An 18,938-nucleotide genomic window follows, 5' to 3' on the forward strand; every position below is an offset into this window, starting at 1 on the left:
TAGAGGGCTGGTGCAGACCAAGAGGGCATTCCATCAGGAAATGGCAAACCATCAAAGGTTGAGGGCAACGAGCACAAAGTGGCAGGGGAGCACCACTTAACAAATGGTGATGGCTAAAAAGACAGTGCCCAATACACAAATTCGCTAAACTGATCTCTTCACGGCAAGAGGGCCGAGAGGAGGTCGTCCAAGCAACTGGGAGAGGCTTAATTCCCTGTAGCTTGTTCCCATGAAGGGAGGACCAGTGGTGATGCCAAAGTGACGCCACCTGCTGACAGGAGGCAACACAGTGATAATCATATATATATATATATATATATATATATATATATATATATATATATATATATATATATATATATATATATATATATATATATATATATATATATATTTTTTTTTTTTTTTTTTTTTTTTTTTTTTTTTTTTTTTTTTTTTTTTTTTTTTTTTTGGGCGCTCAACTTCGAAGGTCATTAGTGCCCAGTCACAAATGTAAGTGCACATATAATCTGGTAAAACTCGATGGGGGGAGGGGGGGTGGACACCAGAAAGTTCTTACAAAGATGCAGATAAAATAATTAAGAGAGTTAGATGTCTTTGTACAAGTCCGTCAAAGTAATAAAATGAAGAACACGAGCAGCTGCTCGAGCGTCATCAGCTAAAACTTCCTGTAAGGTAGATGGCAAAGACAGGACAACACGAGATTGATTAGAAGGGGGACACGACAATAAAACATGGCACACTGTCAATGCATGACCACAAGGGCACACCAGATAGCAGGTAGCGGTGGCTAAACCGGCAATGCCCAATCCGCAACCTGGCCAAAATGACCTCCTCTCACCGAGAGGGTCGGGAGGAGGTTATTCAGGCTGTTGGGAACGGTTTTATGGCCCGGAGCTTATTTTCTTGAAGTGACGACCAAGTATCCCACCATAATGACACAAACCTCTTACAAACAACCCCACTAATGTCAGACGATGGGACACAAAGGTAGGCTGGCTGAGGCAGGAGGACTGCAGCCTTGGCCGCAGCATCAGCAGCCTCATTCCCAGGCACTCCTGCATAGCCTGGAACCCACAAAACTAACAGGAGAGCCATCATCAGCAAAAGAATGGAGGGATTGCTGGATCCGTTGCACCATGGCATGGACTGGAGATGGAGCTCCAAGACTCTGAAGATCACTGAGTGAATCCGAGCAGAGTACATACGGAGAATGGTGGTGGCAGCAGACATACTGAACGGCCTGATTGAGAGCAACAAGCTCGACCGTAAAGCTGGAACACTGGTTGAGGAGCCGGTATTTAAAGGTGACGTCCCTGACGACAAAGGCACAGCCGACACCATCACGTTTGGAGCCATCAGTGTAAATAAAGGTGTTACTGGCAAGTCGCGCATGAAGTTCGACAAACCGTGAGCAATACACTGCATTCGGAGTACCCTCCTTCGGGAGCAAGCTGAGGTCAAGATGAATGTGAACCGGAGCCTGGAGCCAAGGTGGTGTCGGGCTCTCACCCTCTCTGAAGGTGGTAGGGACGGCAAAATCCAATTGTTGAAGCAGACGACATAAGCGGACTCCAGGGGGCAGCAGGGCAGACACACACAACCCATACTGACAGTCGAGATAATCGTCTAAGAAGGACTGATAAGAGGGGTGGTCGGGCATTGATAACAGCTGGCACGCGGCAGCTTCAGCATAAAGACTCTCGACGGGACTAGTATAGAATGCTCCGGTTGCAAGACGTAACCCCCAATGATGGATGGAGTTGAGACGGCGTAAAAGGGGTGGCCGAGCAGACAAGGCTCCCATAATCCAGCTTTGATCGGACTATGGAACGATATAAGCAAAGTAGGACAGTGTGATCCGCTCCCCAAGATGTACCACTGAGAACACGGAGAATATTAAGGGAACGTGTACAACGGGCAGCCAAATAAGAGATATGCGGAGACCAACAAAGTTTCCTGTCCAGTGTGAGCCCTAAAAACTTTGTTTTCTCCACGAATGGGAGAACAATGGGACCGAGATGTAAGGATGGTGGAAGGAATGCTGTATATCACCAAAAGTTTATGCAAACCGTCTTCTCTTCAGAGAACTGGAAGCCATTAGCCACACTCCATGGGTATAGGCTGTCAAGACAACGCTGAAGGCAGCGCTCCAGGAGGCATGTTCTCTGGGCACTGCAGTAGATCGCGAAGTCATCGACGAAAAGAGAGCTGGAGACATTAGGTGGAATGCAATCCATAATTGGATTGATTGCTATGGCAAAAAGGGCTACGCTCAAAATGGAGCCCTGAGGCATTCCGTTCTTCTGGAGGAAGATGTTGGGCAATATGGAACCCACACGTACCCTAAACATTCGATCTGTTAAAAATGAATCAATAAAAAGTGGCAGGCGACCACGTGGGCCCCACCTGTGCATAGTGCGGAGGATACCTCCTCTCCAACAGGTATCATAAGCCTTCTCCAAATCGAAGAACACAGCTACCACTTGGCACTTTCGCAAAAAGTTGTTCATGATGAACATCGACAAGGTCACAAGGTGGTCAACAGTGGAGCGGCGTCAACGAAAGCTGCATTGAACATTGGTAAGTAGCCGTCGAGATTCAAGAATCCAAACCAACCGAGTGTTAACCTTGCGCTCCATCACCTTACAGACACAGCTTTTAAGAGAAATGGGATGGTAACTAGAAGGAAGGTATCTATTCTTCCCGGGTTTTGGTATGGGAACAACGACAGCCTCGTGCTATCACATGCGATTATAGGTACGAAGAAGAAAGTATTTGCCTGCCAGAGAAAGGTGTGTCGGCATCTGAACGTGAATGGCATCTGGCCCCAGAGCAGAGGACCGGGACAGTGCAAGTGCACGTTCGAGTTCCCACATGGTAAAGGGGGCATTATAATCTTCCAGATTCAGCGAGTGGAAGGAAGGTCGCTGAGCCTCTTCTGCCTCTTTTCTGGGAAGGAAGGCAGGGTGGTAATGGGCGGAGCTTGAAACCTCCGCGAAAAAGCGGCCGAAGGCGTTGGAGACATCCACAGGGTCCACAAGTACCTCATTACCGGAAGTCTGGCCAGGTATCGAGAAGTGGGCCTTAATGCCCGACAGCCGGCGCAGGCCACCCCCAGACGACAGACGAGGCAGTAAAACTGTTAAAGGAGCTTGTGAAAGAGGCCCAACAAGCTTTTATGCTGTCTTTGATGACTCGACGACATTGTGCTCTGAGGCGTTTGTAATTAATACAATTCGCCAGCGTAGGATGGCAGCGAAAGGTGCTTAAAGCACGTCGTCGAGCACGGATAGCATCTCTGCAAGCCTCATTCCACCAGGGGACTGAAACGTGACGTGAAGAAGAGGCAGTACGAGGAATGGAATGTTCGGCCGCATTGATGATAACAGCCATGAGGTATTCGACCTGACTGTCACAGCTGAGAAAATCTTGGTCCAGAAAGGTCGCCAGGGAGGAGTGAAGTCCCCAGTCAGCTTTTGGTATGTTCCAGCTCGAGGGACGTGGGGATGGGGGTCAGGAGCAGGATACGAACGACACAGGGGAAATGGTCGCTCGAATAGGTGTCAGAAAGGACATACCACTCGAACCGACGGGCAAGAGTAGTAGAACAGATCGAGAGGTCCAAGTGGGAGTAGGTATGAGTAGAGTCCGAGAGGAAAGTTGGAGTGCCAGTATTGAGGCAGACAAGATTGAGATGGTAGGAAACATCCACCAAGAGGGAGCCTCTGTGACAGGATGCAGGAGAACCCCAAAGGGGATGATGGGCATTGAAGTGGCCAAACAATAAAAACGGCAGAGGAAGCTGAGTAATCAGGTGCATCATGTCAGCCCGACTAACTGCAGATGACGATGGAGTGCAGACAGTACAAACAGAAAAAGCAAAGGCAGAAAGAGTAATAATGACAGCTATTGCTTGGAGTGGGGTGGTCAATGGGATGGGATGGTAATAGACATCGTCCCAAACGAGTAACATGACCCCACCATCAGCTGGAATACCGTCCACAGAGGTTAGGTCAGATCGCTCGGAGGTATAGTGGGTAAAAGCAATACAGTCAGTTGGGCGTAACTTCGTTTCCTGGAGACCAATGACGAGCGGACAGTGCAGGCGGAGGAGCAGTTTTAACTCCTCCCGATTAGATCGAATACCTCTTATGTTCCCATGTAACAGAGCCACCGCGAATCAGAGAAAGGGGGAATGAAACAGGTGAAGAGCTGGTCACCTAGATGGCCGTGGAGGGCAGGTTTCGAGGGAACATCATTACAACCGTCGGGAGGCGGATCCTGTTCCATCGAGTCGTCGCCAGCTGCGGCCACACTCCTGGGTTGCGCAGGAGGGGCAGCATCGTCCGCCGACGACAGGCCAGCTGAGCGTCTGGCAGCAGAGCGTCCCGGCGAAACGGGCGATGGCTGGGAGCAGAGACTGTCGGATGGAGCATCAGACAAAACGCGCTGGGGTGGAGAGGGGGATAAAGACTACTTCTTTGACGCCTTCTTGGAAGACCAATGAGTCACAGGGATGGTGGGCTGTGGGGGCTGGACCCGAAGAAAGTCCTCACACTCGGGGTCCTTTTTTGAACGCCGGACCTCGGAAGCCAGGTCCCGTAACGTTTCCCCGATGGACGCCTGAGAAGAGGATCGCTTCTCAGGCGGCGGCAGCGGAGGGGGAGGAGGAGGAGGAGGAGGAAGGATGGCCCCTGGGGCAGAGGGGGCAGTGGTCGCGAGGGAGGAGGATTTTGAAGGAAGGGATTTGGGAGGCAGAGGCATAGACCCTGGATGGGGTGAGGAAGTGGAGGGGGGGCAGGATAGGAGTGAGGATACTGTGGAAGGAGTGGACACAACCGAAGCAAGAGGGAGCCACGGAATGGAGGCGGTCATATTTCTTCCTGGCCTCAGAATAAGACTGACGGTCCATGGTTTTCAATTCTTGTACCTTCTTCTGATATGCGGGGCAGTGGAAAGATCTAGGCGAGTGGAGGCCAGGACAAATGACGCACGAAGGTGGTGGGGAGCATGTATGTCCCTCACGAAGAGGACGCCCACAATCACCAGAAAGGAGCTCAGCTTTACACCGTGACGACATGTGCCCGAAGCGCAAACATCAAAAGCATTGCATAGGAGGCGGGACGTAAGGTCACACGTCGCATCGGTAGCACATCACCTTTACCTTCTCCGGGAGAACATCCCCCTCGAAGGCGAGGATAAAGGCCCCAGTGTCGACGTGATGATCTTTGGGGCCACATTGGACTCGCCGGACGAAATTCTCGCCACAGTGCTCCAGGTTGGCCCTGAGCTCCTTATCAGATTGCAGCAGGAGGTCTCGATGGAAAATAATCCCCTGCATCCTACTGAGCGCCAGATGTGGGACAATGGACACTGGAATGTCCCCTAATCGGTCGCATGCCTGGAGTGCCGCCGACTTTGTAGCAGAGGTGGTCTTTATGAGAATGGACCCCGAATGCATTTTACTACGAGCCTCAATTTCTCCGAAGATATCCTTGATATGCTGTACAAAGAACATGGGCTTGGGGGCGGCGAATGTCCCCCCATCGGTCCGAGAACAGACTAAATAGCGGGGGAAGTATTTCGCCCCAAGCCGGCGGGCCTGTCCTTCCCCCCAGGGAGCGGCAAAGGGAGGAAGGCAGAAGTACCAGAACCAGAGACAGAACCTTTCCTCTTAGAAGACGTGGCCGCAGAGCGACCTGATGCATGTTGACATTTCATCTGTGAAACGTCTGCCCCGATATCACCCACTCCGACCAGGGGCTCTCCCCACAGGCGCCACCCAGCCTCAGCAGGATGACCTGGCAGGATGACTGTTGTCGGGAGTCCTGATCCTCAGGTAGACGGGCATCTACTCCTTGGCTTACATGGGGAGGGTGCAGCACAGGTATTGGCAGTACGATCCCTGTGTTGTCAGGGGGCTAGAATCTAGAGGGTACATGACGACCCCACCACAACGGGCTGGCTACCGTGCTGGATTTCGGGTGCCATGGGAAGTCCATCATGATCGTAGGTGCATATGGGGGACGCACTATGGGCGTAACTTGTGCAAACCATTAGGTGTTTGGGCCCAAATTGATGAACAGTGGGTGCAGTTACAACCCCACTACGATAATGAGTGCCAAGGTCTTAGTGCTCTGAGGACGGGTGATACACCACGTAAAGTGTCCTTCCCCAAAAGGCTCTTACTTCTGCAGAATTTTGAAAAATGGAGGTCAAACCCCAATGGGGACCATCACATTGAAGACTGAAATGGTTGAAACTCCTTTTAGTCGCCTCTTACGACAGGCAGGAATACCTCAGCCCTATTCTTACCCTGGACCCGCAGGGGGTACAGTGATCATCTGAGGAAATGGAAGAATGAGCAGGCTGAGGATCAAGGTCTGCAGCTTTGGCAGCAGCGTAAGCAGCCTTGTTGCTTGTCAGATCATGACTAACATCACAGAAGCTCCCTCAACAGTAAGCAAGTGAAAGCTTTCCTGGACTCATTGCACTAAGGGATGGATGGGGTACAGGCTCTGAAGAGCACACAGAATTGGAGCAAATACAGTACTTGTATTCTCAAGGGGGTTTTATAATTTCACAAAATAACAAGATTTGAGTATCCAGAGTTCTTATTTAGTATGGGTAACTATTTACTGGATACTGCATCATCCATTCCACCTGTCAGAACACTGACCTTCCTATCTGCACCTTCCATTACAACCACAGCCTCTTTGAGAGGCATACTTGCAGTCTCCAGTTTCTTGATACTGTTAAGAAGACAGTTGAAGTACTTGCTATATACAAAACTGAACTGAGCACTTTTGCTGTTGAATGATGACAACAATTGACTTTCAGACACTGCAGAATCAGAAGAGAAGTTCTCCACCACTGACTTCACAGCTTCAAAGTGCTTACTGTGGAAAATCATGGCTTCAATCCATGTTCCCCGTCTTATCACTGACCCCAGAGGCAGGGGTATATCAGATATCTGCTTCCTGTAGCATTTCAAGAAAACCACCTTTGTTGCTAATATCAGTGTACTTACTTCTGGGAATTTATGTCTAACTGTCTGACACTCATTTCAACGTAAGGGCTGTACATGAAACATGCACTAAGTTTGGATGTAATACATTAAGCGATTTCCCCGCTTTCAACAGCTGCATCTGTATACATTAATAGGACACTTCTTTTATGCTACCTGCCGAAAGTAGCTCAATTCAACATGAATCAATCTAACAGTTGTTGAGCTATTTGTTGCCTCCAAAGGTTTACAAAAAATTAAGTAAGGTTTAGATGCAGTCTAAGAGTCCAACATGCTCACAATTAGATTAGCAATGAAATGGCCTACATCAGTCATCTGGTCAGCAGAAATACATATACCTGATTTGCCAATGTCAGCCCTAAATTTCCCTCATAGGAGAACACAGTAAGAATCCAGGTAATTCTTCCAGACAGTGGTTTCGCCAGGAATGTTGCTGTTGCAGTATTTCTGTAATAAATCTTTAAATTCAAGTACATGAAGTTTGCTCTGGGGTATGTTCCTTGCAATCAATATAAAAACATAGTTCTTTGTAAAATTCACTATCAGATGACGTCGGCTGTCCCTGCAACTGTGCAAGTACTATTTGCTTCTTTGAGGGAACCCATTGTTTATTCCTAATACGTAAATTGCTTCATAAATGATGTTCAATTTTATATTTCATCTCCATCCTATATGTTTACCACAGGTCTGTCAGAGGACTATTTTACCATCAGTGGTTAAAATAATGTCAATAGAAATCCACATTTTCAGCTTTGACAACGAAGACGTAACCTGTGCCATGGTTAACTTCAATGCAACCGACTGTTACACACTGAAGCGTTTGAGAACAAGGAAGTAAAGCATTTAAAACGAGATAGTTGTCCACATCAAACTTGTGCAGTTTAGCTATTAGTGTAACAATATTGAGAACAGTATGAGAAATGGAACAATGAAAATAAGTTTTTCCCCCTTTCTTGTTATTTAACTAAAACATGTTGAACTTATTAAAATATGTAAAATTATGTAGTATAGTGCGAAATATGTATTATACCTCAATATGTACTTTACAACTTTCGTTGACATTTTAGTTTTTCTTATAACTACATTTAAAGCAACAAAATATGTAATTACGTAAAATCCGGCAGAGCATTAGTTACCAATTATCAACATAAAGCAATTTGCATGCAAAACAGAAGACAAATACTCTGGACTGCTAGTGCCAAAGTGGAGAGGACTTTAGCATCCTTTGATGCTTTGCTAGAAGACGACAAGCTGAACATGAGCGAGCACCGATGAATGTATACCGAACACAACTGCATGTTTGCTCGTGCTTGTCTACTACTGACACCGAGAGAATTCTGGTTCACTTATGCTCATTCGCTTGTGTTTGCTCCAGTGTAAACCAGACTTAAGTGAGCAATTTTTTAGTGATCTCTGCCATTCCTTTCTATTGCTTACTACATGTTCCACTAGCATTTCATGGTAGCGAATGTAAAGGAACATGACAGAACCAGCATTTCATCACACAAATGCTTGCAAACACCGAGATTGTGCATTCACTACCAAATTATCTCTCACCATTAAAAAAGCCAAGCACTAAAGGGGAACAATATTATACACAGGATTTGTTCCACTTATGTAATGTCACTTAGAAGAAGAGATTAGAAATCAAGTGCTTCTGATCTTTTGCAGAAACGTCCAAGGCACAGTGGATAGTGATTGAACTCCTACAAACTAAACATGACTAAATTTTCGCTCACACCCATTTACCATTAACATGATAGAATACAGTCTGTGTTGATGTTCATATGCTCAAAGTTAATCATGCTTAAAATACCTTTGCAGTAAAGACCACATTCCCAGTATAAAGAAGTCTGGAATGTAATACAGAACCACCTCACAAATATGGTCATGGTGCTAGCAATCTAAGTGTGGTCAAGAACTTACAGTTTATACCTGACAGACCTTATTCCAGGATAAATGGATAGTGTGTTAGCTATTCGTGAGGTCCCACATTTATTTAAAAGTATACAGAACTATCTACTTAGTGACAACTTCACTTTGAACGGTGATGGTATACGGCACTGATAAGAAGAACAATAAAAGCAAACAACATTAAAATGCATTGACAGTCATTTGCAACTAGATTCGTTCCAGAAAATGAATATGAAAAATGACAGTTCAGATGCTCAGCCACTTTGTTGCTGCAGCTGTCAGAACTTTCATATTACTGAAAACCACCTCAGCTTTATTAGTACACATTTATTATGCTACAACTGGTTTCGTTTCTTTGAACATCTTCATCTTCAGGTCCTCAACTAGTACTAGTCAACCTGGTCTTAACATAATAACTGTGTATTAATACAGCTTAGATGGTTTACATCAATCATTAAAAAAATATTAATATAGCTGAGGTGGTTTCATTAATAATTACCATTAATGTCAGCTGTAGGATCAACATGATCAAGAACTTATATAACAGTTAAAGAATTTCCCACGTGGAATGTTTCCCTCTATTATATTCATAGTTAAAGAATTAAGATTGATACAGCAGAGAACACATGTAGTTCTATAGAATTTATGAACAATTTGTTTGACATTTTGAACCATCGAACAGCATTTGCCTCTAAATCATAGAGGTGTGCATTACCAGAAAACACGACATGGATAGGAGGGAAGGTGACAGTACAATTGCAGAACTCTCTTAACTTATCAGAAAGCTTTCATGATGCAGTCTGCACTCATACACTACCATGCAAGAAACTTTCGTGAGCATTACTTTTCATCAATTTCACTATTTATTCCATATGTACTTGTAAGTAGTATTCCTTTAGTAGAAGTAAACTTCGGCTGTAGAATTATGGATGCTAATCTGCTTTCACTGATTGAAAACTCGAGAAAAACAGCTAGGGAGAAACCACAGCAAACCTTCAGCAAGTTAGCTGTGGGACAAACACATTCAGAGTGCAGCATTCCATATGAGCCAACTTCTGCTAATCAACAACAAACCTGCCCACTTACGGGCACCTCGCAAATAAACAGCATTGCCAATACTGTGACAAATATAGGTCAACAAGAATTGTAGTGTCACCTGGGACACCTGCTGCCTGTCACAGGAACTGTTGCAGTTGCCTGTTTTGCTGGAAGGATTGGCAATCTGTGTATTACATTATCTTTGGGCAAGACCCATGATGATTTTCAATTTGGAAAAATAATAATAAATTCAAGAAATATTTTACATTAGATTTTATTTTCAAACAAGCCTTTTACTAACGTTTACACGAGTCGCAAATTTTATATTCCTTTACACTAATGGGTCTAAGTGGGCCATAATGTCAGCAGCACACTAGTTTCCCCTCTCAGTGACCTTAGGATTCAACTTCCAGCACTACTCAGGCCTTAACACACTGAAGCAGCAAGATACAACTGAAACAAATTTATTTTTTTCATCTACTTTGATTCCCTGAAAGCTCCACAGACCTCTCAGCAAATGTTTCCAGCAAACAAATCAGTTCAATTTGAGATAATCTTCACACACTAAGAAGGCAAGAGAATTAACATTCTGATGGGTATCAGGCCATGTGAGAATTGAGGAAAATCTACCAAGCTGACACAGGAGCAAGGGATATTTACAATAAAAGTAACTGTCCCCTTGAGAGCTACAACCTCACTGATGAGATGAGTTGTGCACCAGTGGGAGGAGGAATGATTGGAGGTATCAATTAAGGCTTGTGAGGCTAACAGTTTTGCCTTGACGTACTTCCCTCCAATCACACAGATGGGAAAAGCTGACTAAAGCAACTGAGAATAGAGAATTGTTCAACGTGCAGGCAATTCTCCAGTGGGAGGACCCACCAGTGTGCAATACTTGCGGCATACCAGTTTCAGTGCGAAATTTTCTTTATTACATGTTACATTCCGACAAGAAGGCAGAAGGTTTTCTTGATGGAAATTCGTCCACTGTTTTTAACAATAATGAGACAAAGGTGGAAAAAGACTAAGGCTGTGTGTGTTCTCCTGTGCCCTGCCCAAATTACTGAGCAGTTTTTTTTTAAAGTGTCCAAGAATGGCTGGTGCATCCATTTCAGTCAGTGAGCAAACCAACAAAGGTTATCAGACAGTTTTATAATTTTGTCTGCATGTCCATGTTCTTTCAATAAGCATTTTTAACTGAATCTTTAATTTTTATTTATACAATTCTGACATACAACTTCTTATAACTTAACTTGGAAAACAAGTAAAAGTTGGTTAACTGTTAACCAATTTTTACTTTAGAGTAGTTGGCTCTTTCCCTGTTTTTTAATTAAGGGAAGCCTGCCGCATGTACCTGGGAAAAGCTTTAGCACTTAGCAACTAATCCTCGTTTTATTTAGTACTTTATGTCAGTTGTATATTACAGTTTTGTTATAGTGTGAGGAAATGGCATGAATGTGCATCTGGACAGGTATGCAGCTACCCTTTATTATTGTCCAGTTTAGTATATAGGTAACTGGCGACGATGACAACAATGCCGCCGCCGCCGCCGCCGCCACCCACCACCGCATAATTACTAGCTTCATAAACAAGCCAACACCTCTAAAAATGTGTTAACTTCCACTCAATATCTTATGACAATTTTCTGGGGTTACTCATCACTCAGGAAAGAAACATCAGTTCCTAGGAATCAAGCCAAGAAAATAATGTTTGGTGCAAAAATCACACCATCCCAAAATGTAATCAGTGATTTGGACAATTTCTATCAAAATGAAGCAGGACATGGCAGCTATGTATACATCAATTGTTTGTTTTGTTGGCTTTCTTCATTTTGCTTTAGGGTGCAAAAAAAACAACTGGGGTCATACGTCCCCAAGTCAAAACTATAGAACACGAAGACAGGGAGGAGATAAAAAATGACTGCACATCAGTCCCAAGTGACATTAGAGAAGACAGCTAAAAACAAGGACGTGGAGAAAGGGCTAAAAAAGACACCATAGAGAAACGGAGGTCCAAAACTAAAAATTAAATGGCCTTCACGATATCGCTTTGGTGGATAAAAAGTAAAACACGGTCAACAGTCTGTGCGTCATTTGTTGAAACGGCTGATAACTCAGACGGCAAACCCAAGTGGCAATGTAAATGGTTACAAAACGAGCATTCCATCAGGAAGTGGTGGACAGTTAAAACTCGGGTGCAATATGTACAAAGTGGTGGGGGAGCACCACTTATCAAATGACGATGGCTAAAAAGGCAGTGCCCAATACAGAGCCTAGTTAAAATGACTTCCTCCCGGCGGGAGACGAGAGAAGAGGTCGTCCAAGTCCCTGGAAGAGGCTTAATAAGCCGGAGCTTATTCCCGTGAAGGCGAGGGCCATTGGCGATGCCAAGGGTACACCACCTCCTGACAGATGGCAACACATAGATCATCAGAGGGAACATAGGAACCAGTGGGCTGGAAGCAGGATCAGCAGCCTTGTTTTCTGGCAGACCTACATGGCCAGGAACCCACATAACCTTTGCAGTGGCTCCACCAAAAGACTGATCAAGTGACAGTTTTCCTGGACCCGCTGCACTGAGTGAGTCTGAGCAGAGGACACAACTGGAAAGGCTGTGTCGTCCAATGTACTCTGTTGCCTGATACTGGGTGAAGAGGTCTGCTGTAAATACTGAGCAGTGCTCCAGGAGCCAATATTGAAAGACATGGGCGTCAATGACGACAACACATCTGACCCCATGGTCAGTCCAAGAGCCATCAGTGTACACGAAGGTACTATCGCGAAGTTCCATGCGAAGGTCGTGAAACTGAAGACGATAGAGCAAGGTTGGAGTAGTGTCCTTAGGAACCAAAAGAAGGCCAAGGTGGTGATGGGTTCACACCTACAGGGAAAATTGCAGCTAACATGAAGTTAAGCCGCCATAGCAAGTGCAAGGCAGACTCCAGGAGGTAACAAAGAAGAGGGACACACCCCATACTGGCAATGAAGGGACTCATCGAAGAAGGTGGCACAGGATGGGTGGCCACGCATGGCAGACAAACGACTTGCGTACCTGCTGAGGAGAAAGTCACAGCAGTAAGACAGTGATAGTTCAACAGCTTCCGCATACAGACTCCCAACCGGGCTAGTGTAAAAGACACCAGTGGCCAAATGGATGCCATGATGGTGGATAGTATTGAGACGGCGTAAGAGGGAGGGAGGGACATGCAGACGCATAAACAAAGCACCCATAGTCACATTTCAAATGGACAAGGGACCGGTACAAGACTCCGCTCAGTGAGACAGGTCCATGGAGAACTGGAATAGATGGCAAACTCATTAAAATAAAAAAAAGGGAGCCGAAGATGTCCAGAGTACAATGCTCCAAACGGAACCCTGAGACACACCGTTTTCCTGGGTAAAGGTGTCCAACAAGGCAGAACCCACATGCACCTTGAAAAGTCAGTCTTCTAAAAATTCCTGAAGGAAATAGGGTAGGCGGCCACAGAAGCCCCACAGAGTATAGGGGATACCAGTTCTCCAGCAGGTGTTGTAAGCCTTCTCCAAATCAAAAAACATGGCCACAGTCTGCGATTTCTGCAGAAAACCCTTCATGACATGGGTGGACAAAGCAATGAGATGGTCAATTGCAGAACATCTCACTCAAAATCCACACTGTTCATTCGTTAGTATATCGAGCAACTCGAGCCACCATACCAGCCAGACATGAATCATACGTTCCATCACCTTGCAAACGCAGCTGGTGAGAGAGATGGGGTGGTAGCTAGACGGAAGGTTTGTGTCCTTACCGGGCTTAGGTATCGTTATGATGATGGCTTCTCGCCAAGTCCGGGAAATGTGCCCTCTGCCCATACGCAGTTGTATGTGTTAAGCAACATATGAATGTTGATGGTGTCTGGCCCTGGTGCAGAGGATCGGGATGAACTGAGAGTGTGATCTAGCTCCCTCATTATAAAGACGGCATTGTAGCACTCACAGTTCTGTGAAGAGATCCATATCACCCGAACCTCCTCCACTTGTTTCGATGGAGGGAGGCAGGGTGACAGTTGGAAGAGCTCGCAACTTCAGCAAGATAGCAGCCCGAGGTGTTGGAGATAGCAATAGGGTCCATGATAACATCGTCTGCAACTGACAGGTCGGAAATTGGCAAATAGACCTTGGTCCCACAGAGCTGTCAGAAGTTGGCCCACACAACAGAAGAGGGAGTGGAACTATTAGAGAACAAGTGAATGAAATCCAGTTAGCTTTTTTGCTGTCACACAGAATGCAACTACATTGTGCATGCATTTGTTCTCGATGAATGCAGTTTGCCATCGTAGGGTGATGGTTAAAAATGCGGAAAGCACATCTCCGTGCGCGAATTGCATCACGGCACGCCTCAGTCCGCCAAGGGACTGGGACACGGCGTGGCAAAGAGGAAGTGTGAGGAATGGAACATTCCGCAGCAGTAAGGATAATGTTTGCGAGATATTCCACCTAGTCATCACAACTGGGGAAATCGTGTTCATCAAAGATCGATAGGGAGGAGTAAAGCCTCCAGCCGGCCTTAGTAAGCTGCCATTTTGGTGAGCATGCAGGGAGGTAGGAGTCAGCAAACGGTTAGCACAGGGGAAACGGTCACTCGAGTAGGCATCACAAAGAATGGACCACTCCAGATGATGGGCAAGTTGGGCAGTGCAGAAGGCAAGGTCCAACTGGGAATAGGTGTGCGAGGAGCCGGAAAGGAAAGTGGGTGCTCCAGTGTTAAGGCAGAAAAGGTTAAGTTGGTTATGAAGCTCAGCCAAGAGGGCACCTCTCTGGCAGGTCCTGGGAGAACCCCAAAGGGGATGATGGGCATTAAAGTCACCGAGTAGCAGGAATGGGGGAGGTAGCTGCCCAATAAGCTGAAGGAAATCTGACGGTGACATCAAATGGTGGAGGGACATAAATGGTACAGAGAAAAAATGTCAGGTGGGGAAAGAAAAGGCGAACTGCAACAGCTTGAAGATGGGTTGACTATGAACGTCATCCTGTATGAGCAGCATGACGCCCCATGAGATGGGATGCTGACCTCTGAAGGAAGGTCAAAACAAACTGGGAAGAAATGTGAAAACTTAAAGCGGTCGTGACGGCACAATTTTGTTTCCTGAAGGCAGAGTACAAGGTGACGCTGCAATGCTAAAAGCAGCTGTAAATCCTCTTTGTGGGACTGAAGGGCACGAAACATTCCATTGGAGGCGAGTCATGATGAGGAAGAGATGTACGGATGTCACCTTGGCGGATGCCAAGTGAAGAGTCACTATCACAGGCCAAAGAAGCAAGGGGATCCTGCTCCATGGGATCCACAGAAGCATCAGCTTGCTTGTGCGGTCAGTCTGTGGAGTCCGGGGCTGAAAAACTGTTGGTGGTGTGCACTGGCAACATGGATGCCGGCCGGGCTAAGGTATCACATGGCGACACCGTAGAAGAGCATCTTTAGAGTCGGTGAAGGAGAAGACGTTTGCCTTTGGTGGACTTCAAGCCATACCGGTTAGACGAAGACTCTGGTATTGATTGGCTGGAGGGGCGTAGGAAGTCTTCACAGGAGTACTCCTCCTGTCCTTTCCAGCCTCCAGTTGTGTAGCTGGTGGCTTCGCCCCTCGAGGTGAGAAGTTGATGGCTTGTTGCTCAGATGAATGGGGTATGGCGATGCTACCTTGACACTGGGCGATCGAACTACCTCAGAGCTGAACTGGAGGATACATGTCTGCATGGCCATGTGCTTCGTGGAGTGAGGGGTAACAAGAACAAAACTATAAATACCAGATGGGAGACCGCTGGGTTTGCGATTAGCCAATAACTTGCGAACGACTGAGTTAAGGCACTTTTTCCTTTACCCAGATCTCTTTGACAGCCCGCTCATCAAGATACACGGGATAGTCCCAAGAGGAGGTGGCATGGCTCCCATTGCAGTTGATACTGTGGGGAGAAGGTGGTGGACAATCGCCCTCAGGCACATGCCTACCACAGGTTACAAATTTGGCTGGGTGTCAACAAGACGTTCTATTGTGGTTGAAACGATGACACTAGTAGCAACGCATCAGATTTGGAATGTACGGCCGAACTGTGATATTTTCATAGCCTGCTTTGATCTTGGACGGAAGTACCACTCTATCAAAGGTGAGAAAAAGAGTGCAGGTGGGCACTAAGGAGAAATATACCTTTTTCATTAGCCAGTGGATGGCAATGACTGCAAATACTCTCTTTCATTACTATTCAACAATAATACAAGCTTAACATTAAAGTAGTGTGTATACAAGAAGGGATGAATACTTTGCGGCAGCACCAGTAAACGCACTGTCTCTGTCCCACAGGACAAACTTCAATTATTTCCTATCCTAGTAACTGGCAAGACTGGGTAAGTATTTCACTGGGCCATTGTTTCTGCTGACTCCCCCTAGTAAATTTTATGTACTCTGAAAACTCTGGCACTTCTGAGAACAACAGTTATTGTGTTTGCTTTAAACCACCCACAATGAACCCTGCATGGTTAATCTCACCATAGGCCCTACCTAAATTAACACAAAAGTCACAGCAAATGCTGTATGCACATCCCGAAGTGCTCGCTACAAGCTGATGCACCTGAATGATGCTACTAATCAGGAGCGTCACATGGCCTGCTCCTTGCCACTATGCATCACTCCACCTGCAGCCTTCTTATGCACACACCACTGTAATACATACATGAACACTTCCCGAAATAAAAGTTAATTATTTTCTTTTTAATAATGATTGCCAAACAATACCTTTTGGTATGACACCTGGATCCATGAAGGTTGCCAGCGTGAAATTGGTAATTACAAACAGTGTAATAACTCCTTGGTATGCAGGAACCCATGGAAATTGGAACAGGTAATACTTTTGGCACCTGGAAAATCAGAATATAAGAAAAGTAAATCAAATAAATCCTCCCAATTTGCACAAGACAATAATTGTGATTAATTAGCGACAAACCCAATAAAATCATACATTTGCACATAAACAATTACTTCACAAATTAAGTAATTTACTGTGTCTTGTGACACAGATTTGAAAGTTATTTTGTGGTAGTAAGAAAAGGCTATCTGAATCATGCTCTATATGACCGACATAACAAGTACATATACCAAAATTAATACAAAAAATAAGAATTCAATAAGCAGTAGAAATAACCACCAGAGTTTGAGATATTCACGTTCCGTGAATCATTTGTACAAATAATCGCAATCAAGTGGAACGAGTCAGTTTACATTCATATTACATGTTAATATGTAAATGTGGCTACATGCTGACCATTTACAAGACCTTTTTAATTTTTAAACACAGATGTGAATTAGTAATTCCTACTCACCATACATTACAAAAATAGTAATTCTTCTACGAATTAAATTTTGTCAAGGAGGAACTTTTTCAGTTTTCGAAATTAACATTGCTGTCTGTCAGACTTTTATATTGTTAGGTAAGTGGTCAAAAACAAAATACCGGTGGCAGTACTGTACCCCCTCTTCATGCTAAAGAAAACCTTAATGTTGAATAATATGTCATTTTTTCTTCTGCTGTTTTAATTGTGTACAACATTGTTTTCAACTATAATTGGTTATTTACAATAAGCTTCATGAGGAAATAAATATACTGAAGCAGTAGTGAAAATGACTGACTCCCTACACAGATGTCTACATGACGATCATAGGTGAGCATCTGTGTTTTAGAGCTATGAAAACTGACTTCCTTAAATAAGAGCCGCCCCAAAACACTGCTCCTATGACATTACTGAATGAAAATTTACAAAGTATGTTAACTTACTGATTTGCCTCTCCCCAAGATTTTCAATTATTTGAAGAGAAAATATGGCTGAACTAAGATGTTTTATGAGTCAGTTATCTGCAAGAACATTTCAACCACCTACCCTACAGCTGGTATGCCCACCTTTGGCACAAATAACAGCAGTGATGCGGCATGGCATGGAAACAATGAGGCTTTGGTAGGTCACTGGAGAGAGTTGGCAGCACATCTGCACACACAAGTCACCTAACTTGCACAAATTTCCAGCAAGTGGCAAGCTGGGGGGCCAGCACATCAACTGGAACTCAGCACTGTGTTCCTCAAACCACTCCATCACACTCTTGGCCTTGTGACATGGTACATCATCTTTTTGAAAAACACCACTGCCTTCAGGAAACACATTCGTTGTGAAGGGGTGTACGCTGTCTGCTACCCACGCACCATTCTACCTGGCCATCATGATGCCTTTCAAGAACTCCAATGGATCCACAGATGCCCATGTGAATCTTCCCTAGAGCACAATTTTCCACCAGCTTTTCTCCATCTTGCAGTATGGGTGTCAAGGAGCTGTTCCCCTGGAAGCCAATGGATTCGTACCTTCCATGGCATGATGAAGAAGATATCGGGATTCATTAGACCAAGCAATACTCTGACACTGCACCTGCATCCAGTGCCAACAGTCACATGTCTATTTCACTCACAACACTCACAATTGCCACTGTCACGGTGTCGGCATGGGCACATGCATGGGTCGTCGGATGCAGAAGCCCATTGTCAGGATTGTTTGGTGCACTGTGTGTTCAGGCACACTTGTACTCTGCCCAGCATTAAAGTCTGATGTTAGTTCCACCTGCTCCTACAACTTTCGACATCTGTAATGAGGGGTGGTTGCCCAACGCTTTGACGTCTGGATATGGTTTCACCTTCATTTTACAACATGTTGAAGACACGCACCACAACACTACTCAAATAATCGACAAGTCATACAGTTTCCGAAATGCTAACGGCGAGCCTCCAGGCGATCATGTGAAATCCACCCGCTGTCAAACTCAGATCATGCAACCTCCCTACTCTACTCCCAGAAAGCATGCTCACTGATATTACGTGCACAATGCTTGTGTCTAAGTATCAGTTATTCTTCACTGGCTGATGCCGTTTTCGTCTGGACGGGTCTGTAT

The 18,938-nt window shown here is 45.3% G+C and overlaps 1 protein-coding gene across 2 annotated transcripts in view; it reads right to left on the reverse strand.

The window, feature by feature from the left end:
* Positions 1–18,938, reverse strand: part of LOC126088257 (palmitoyltransferase ZDHHC8) — a 288,604-nt gene that overhangs the window by 208,079 nt on the left and 61,587 nt on the right. For both annotated transcript variants that reach the window (XM_049906397.1, XM_049906390.1), the window contains exon 2: positions 16,746–16,867. In XM_049906397.1, coding sequence (XP_049762354.1) covers positions 16,746–16,867 — 122 coding nt within the window. The remainder of the gene's footprint in view (positions 1–16,745; positions 16,868–18,938) is intronic.

Source organism: Schistocerca cancellata, chromosome 1 (assembly GCF_023864275.1).
Source record: "Schistocerca cancellata isolate TAMUIC-IGC-003103 chromosome 1, iqSchCanc2.1, whole genome shotgun sequence".
NCBI lineage: Eukaryota > Metazoa > Arthropoda > Insecta > Orthoptera > Acrididae > Schistocerca > Schistocerca cancellata.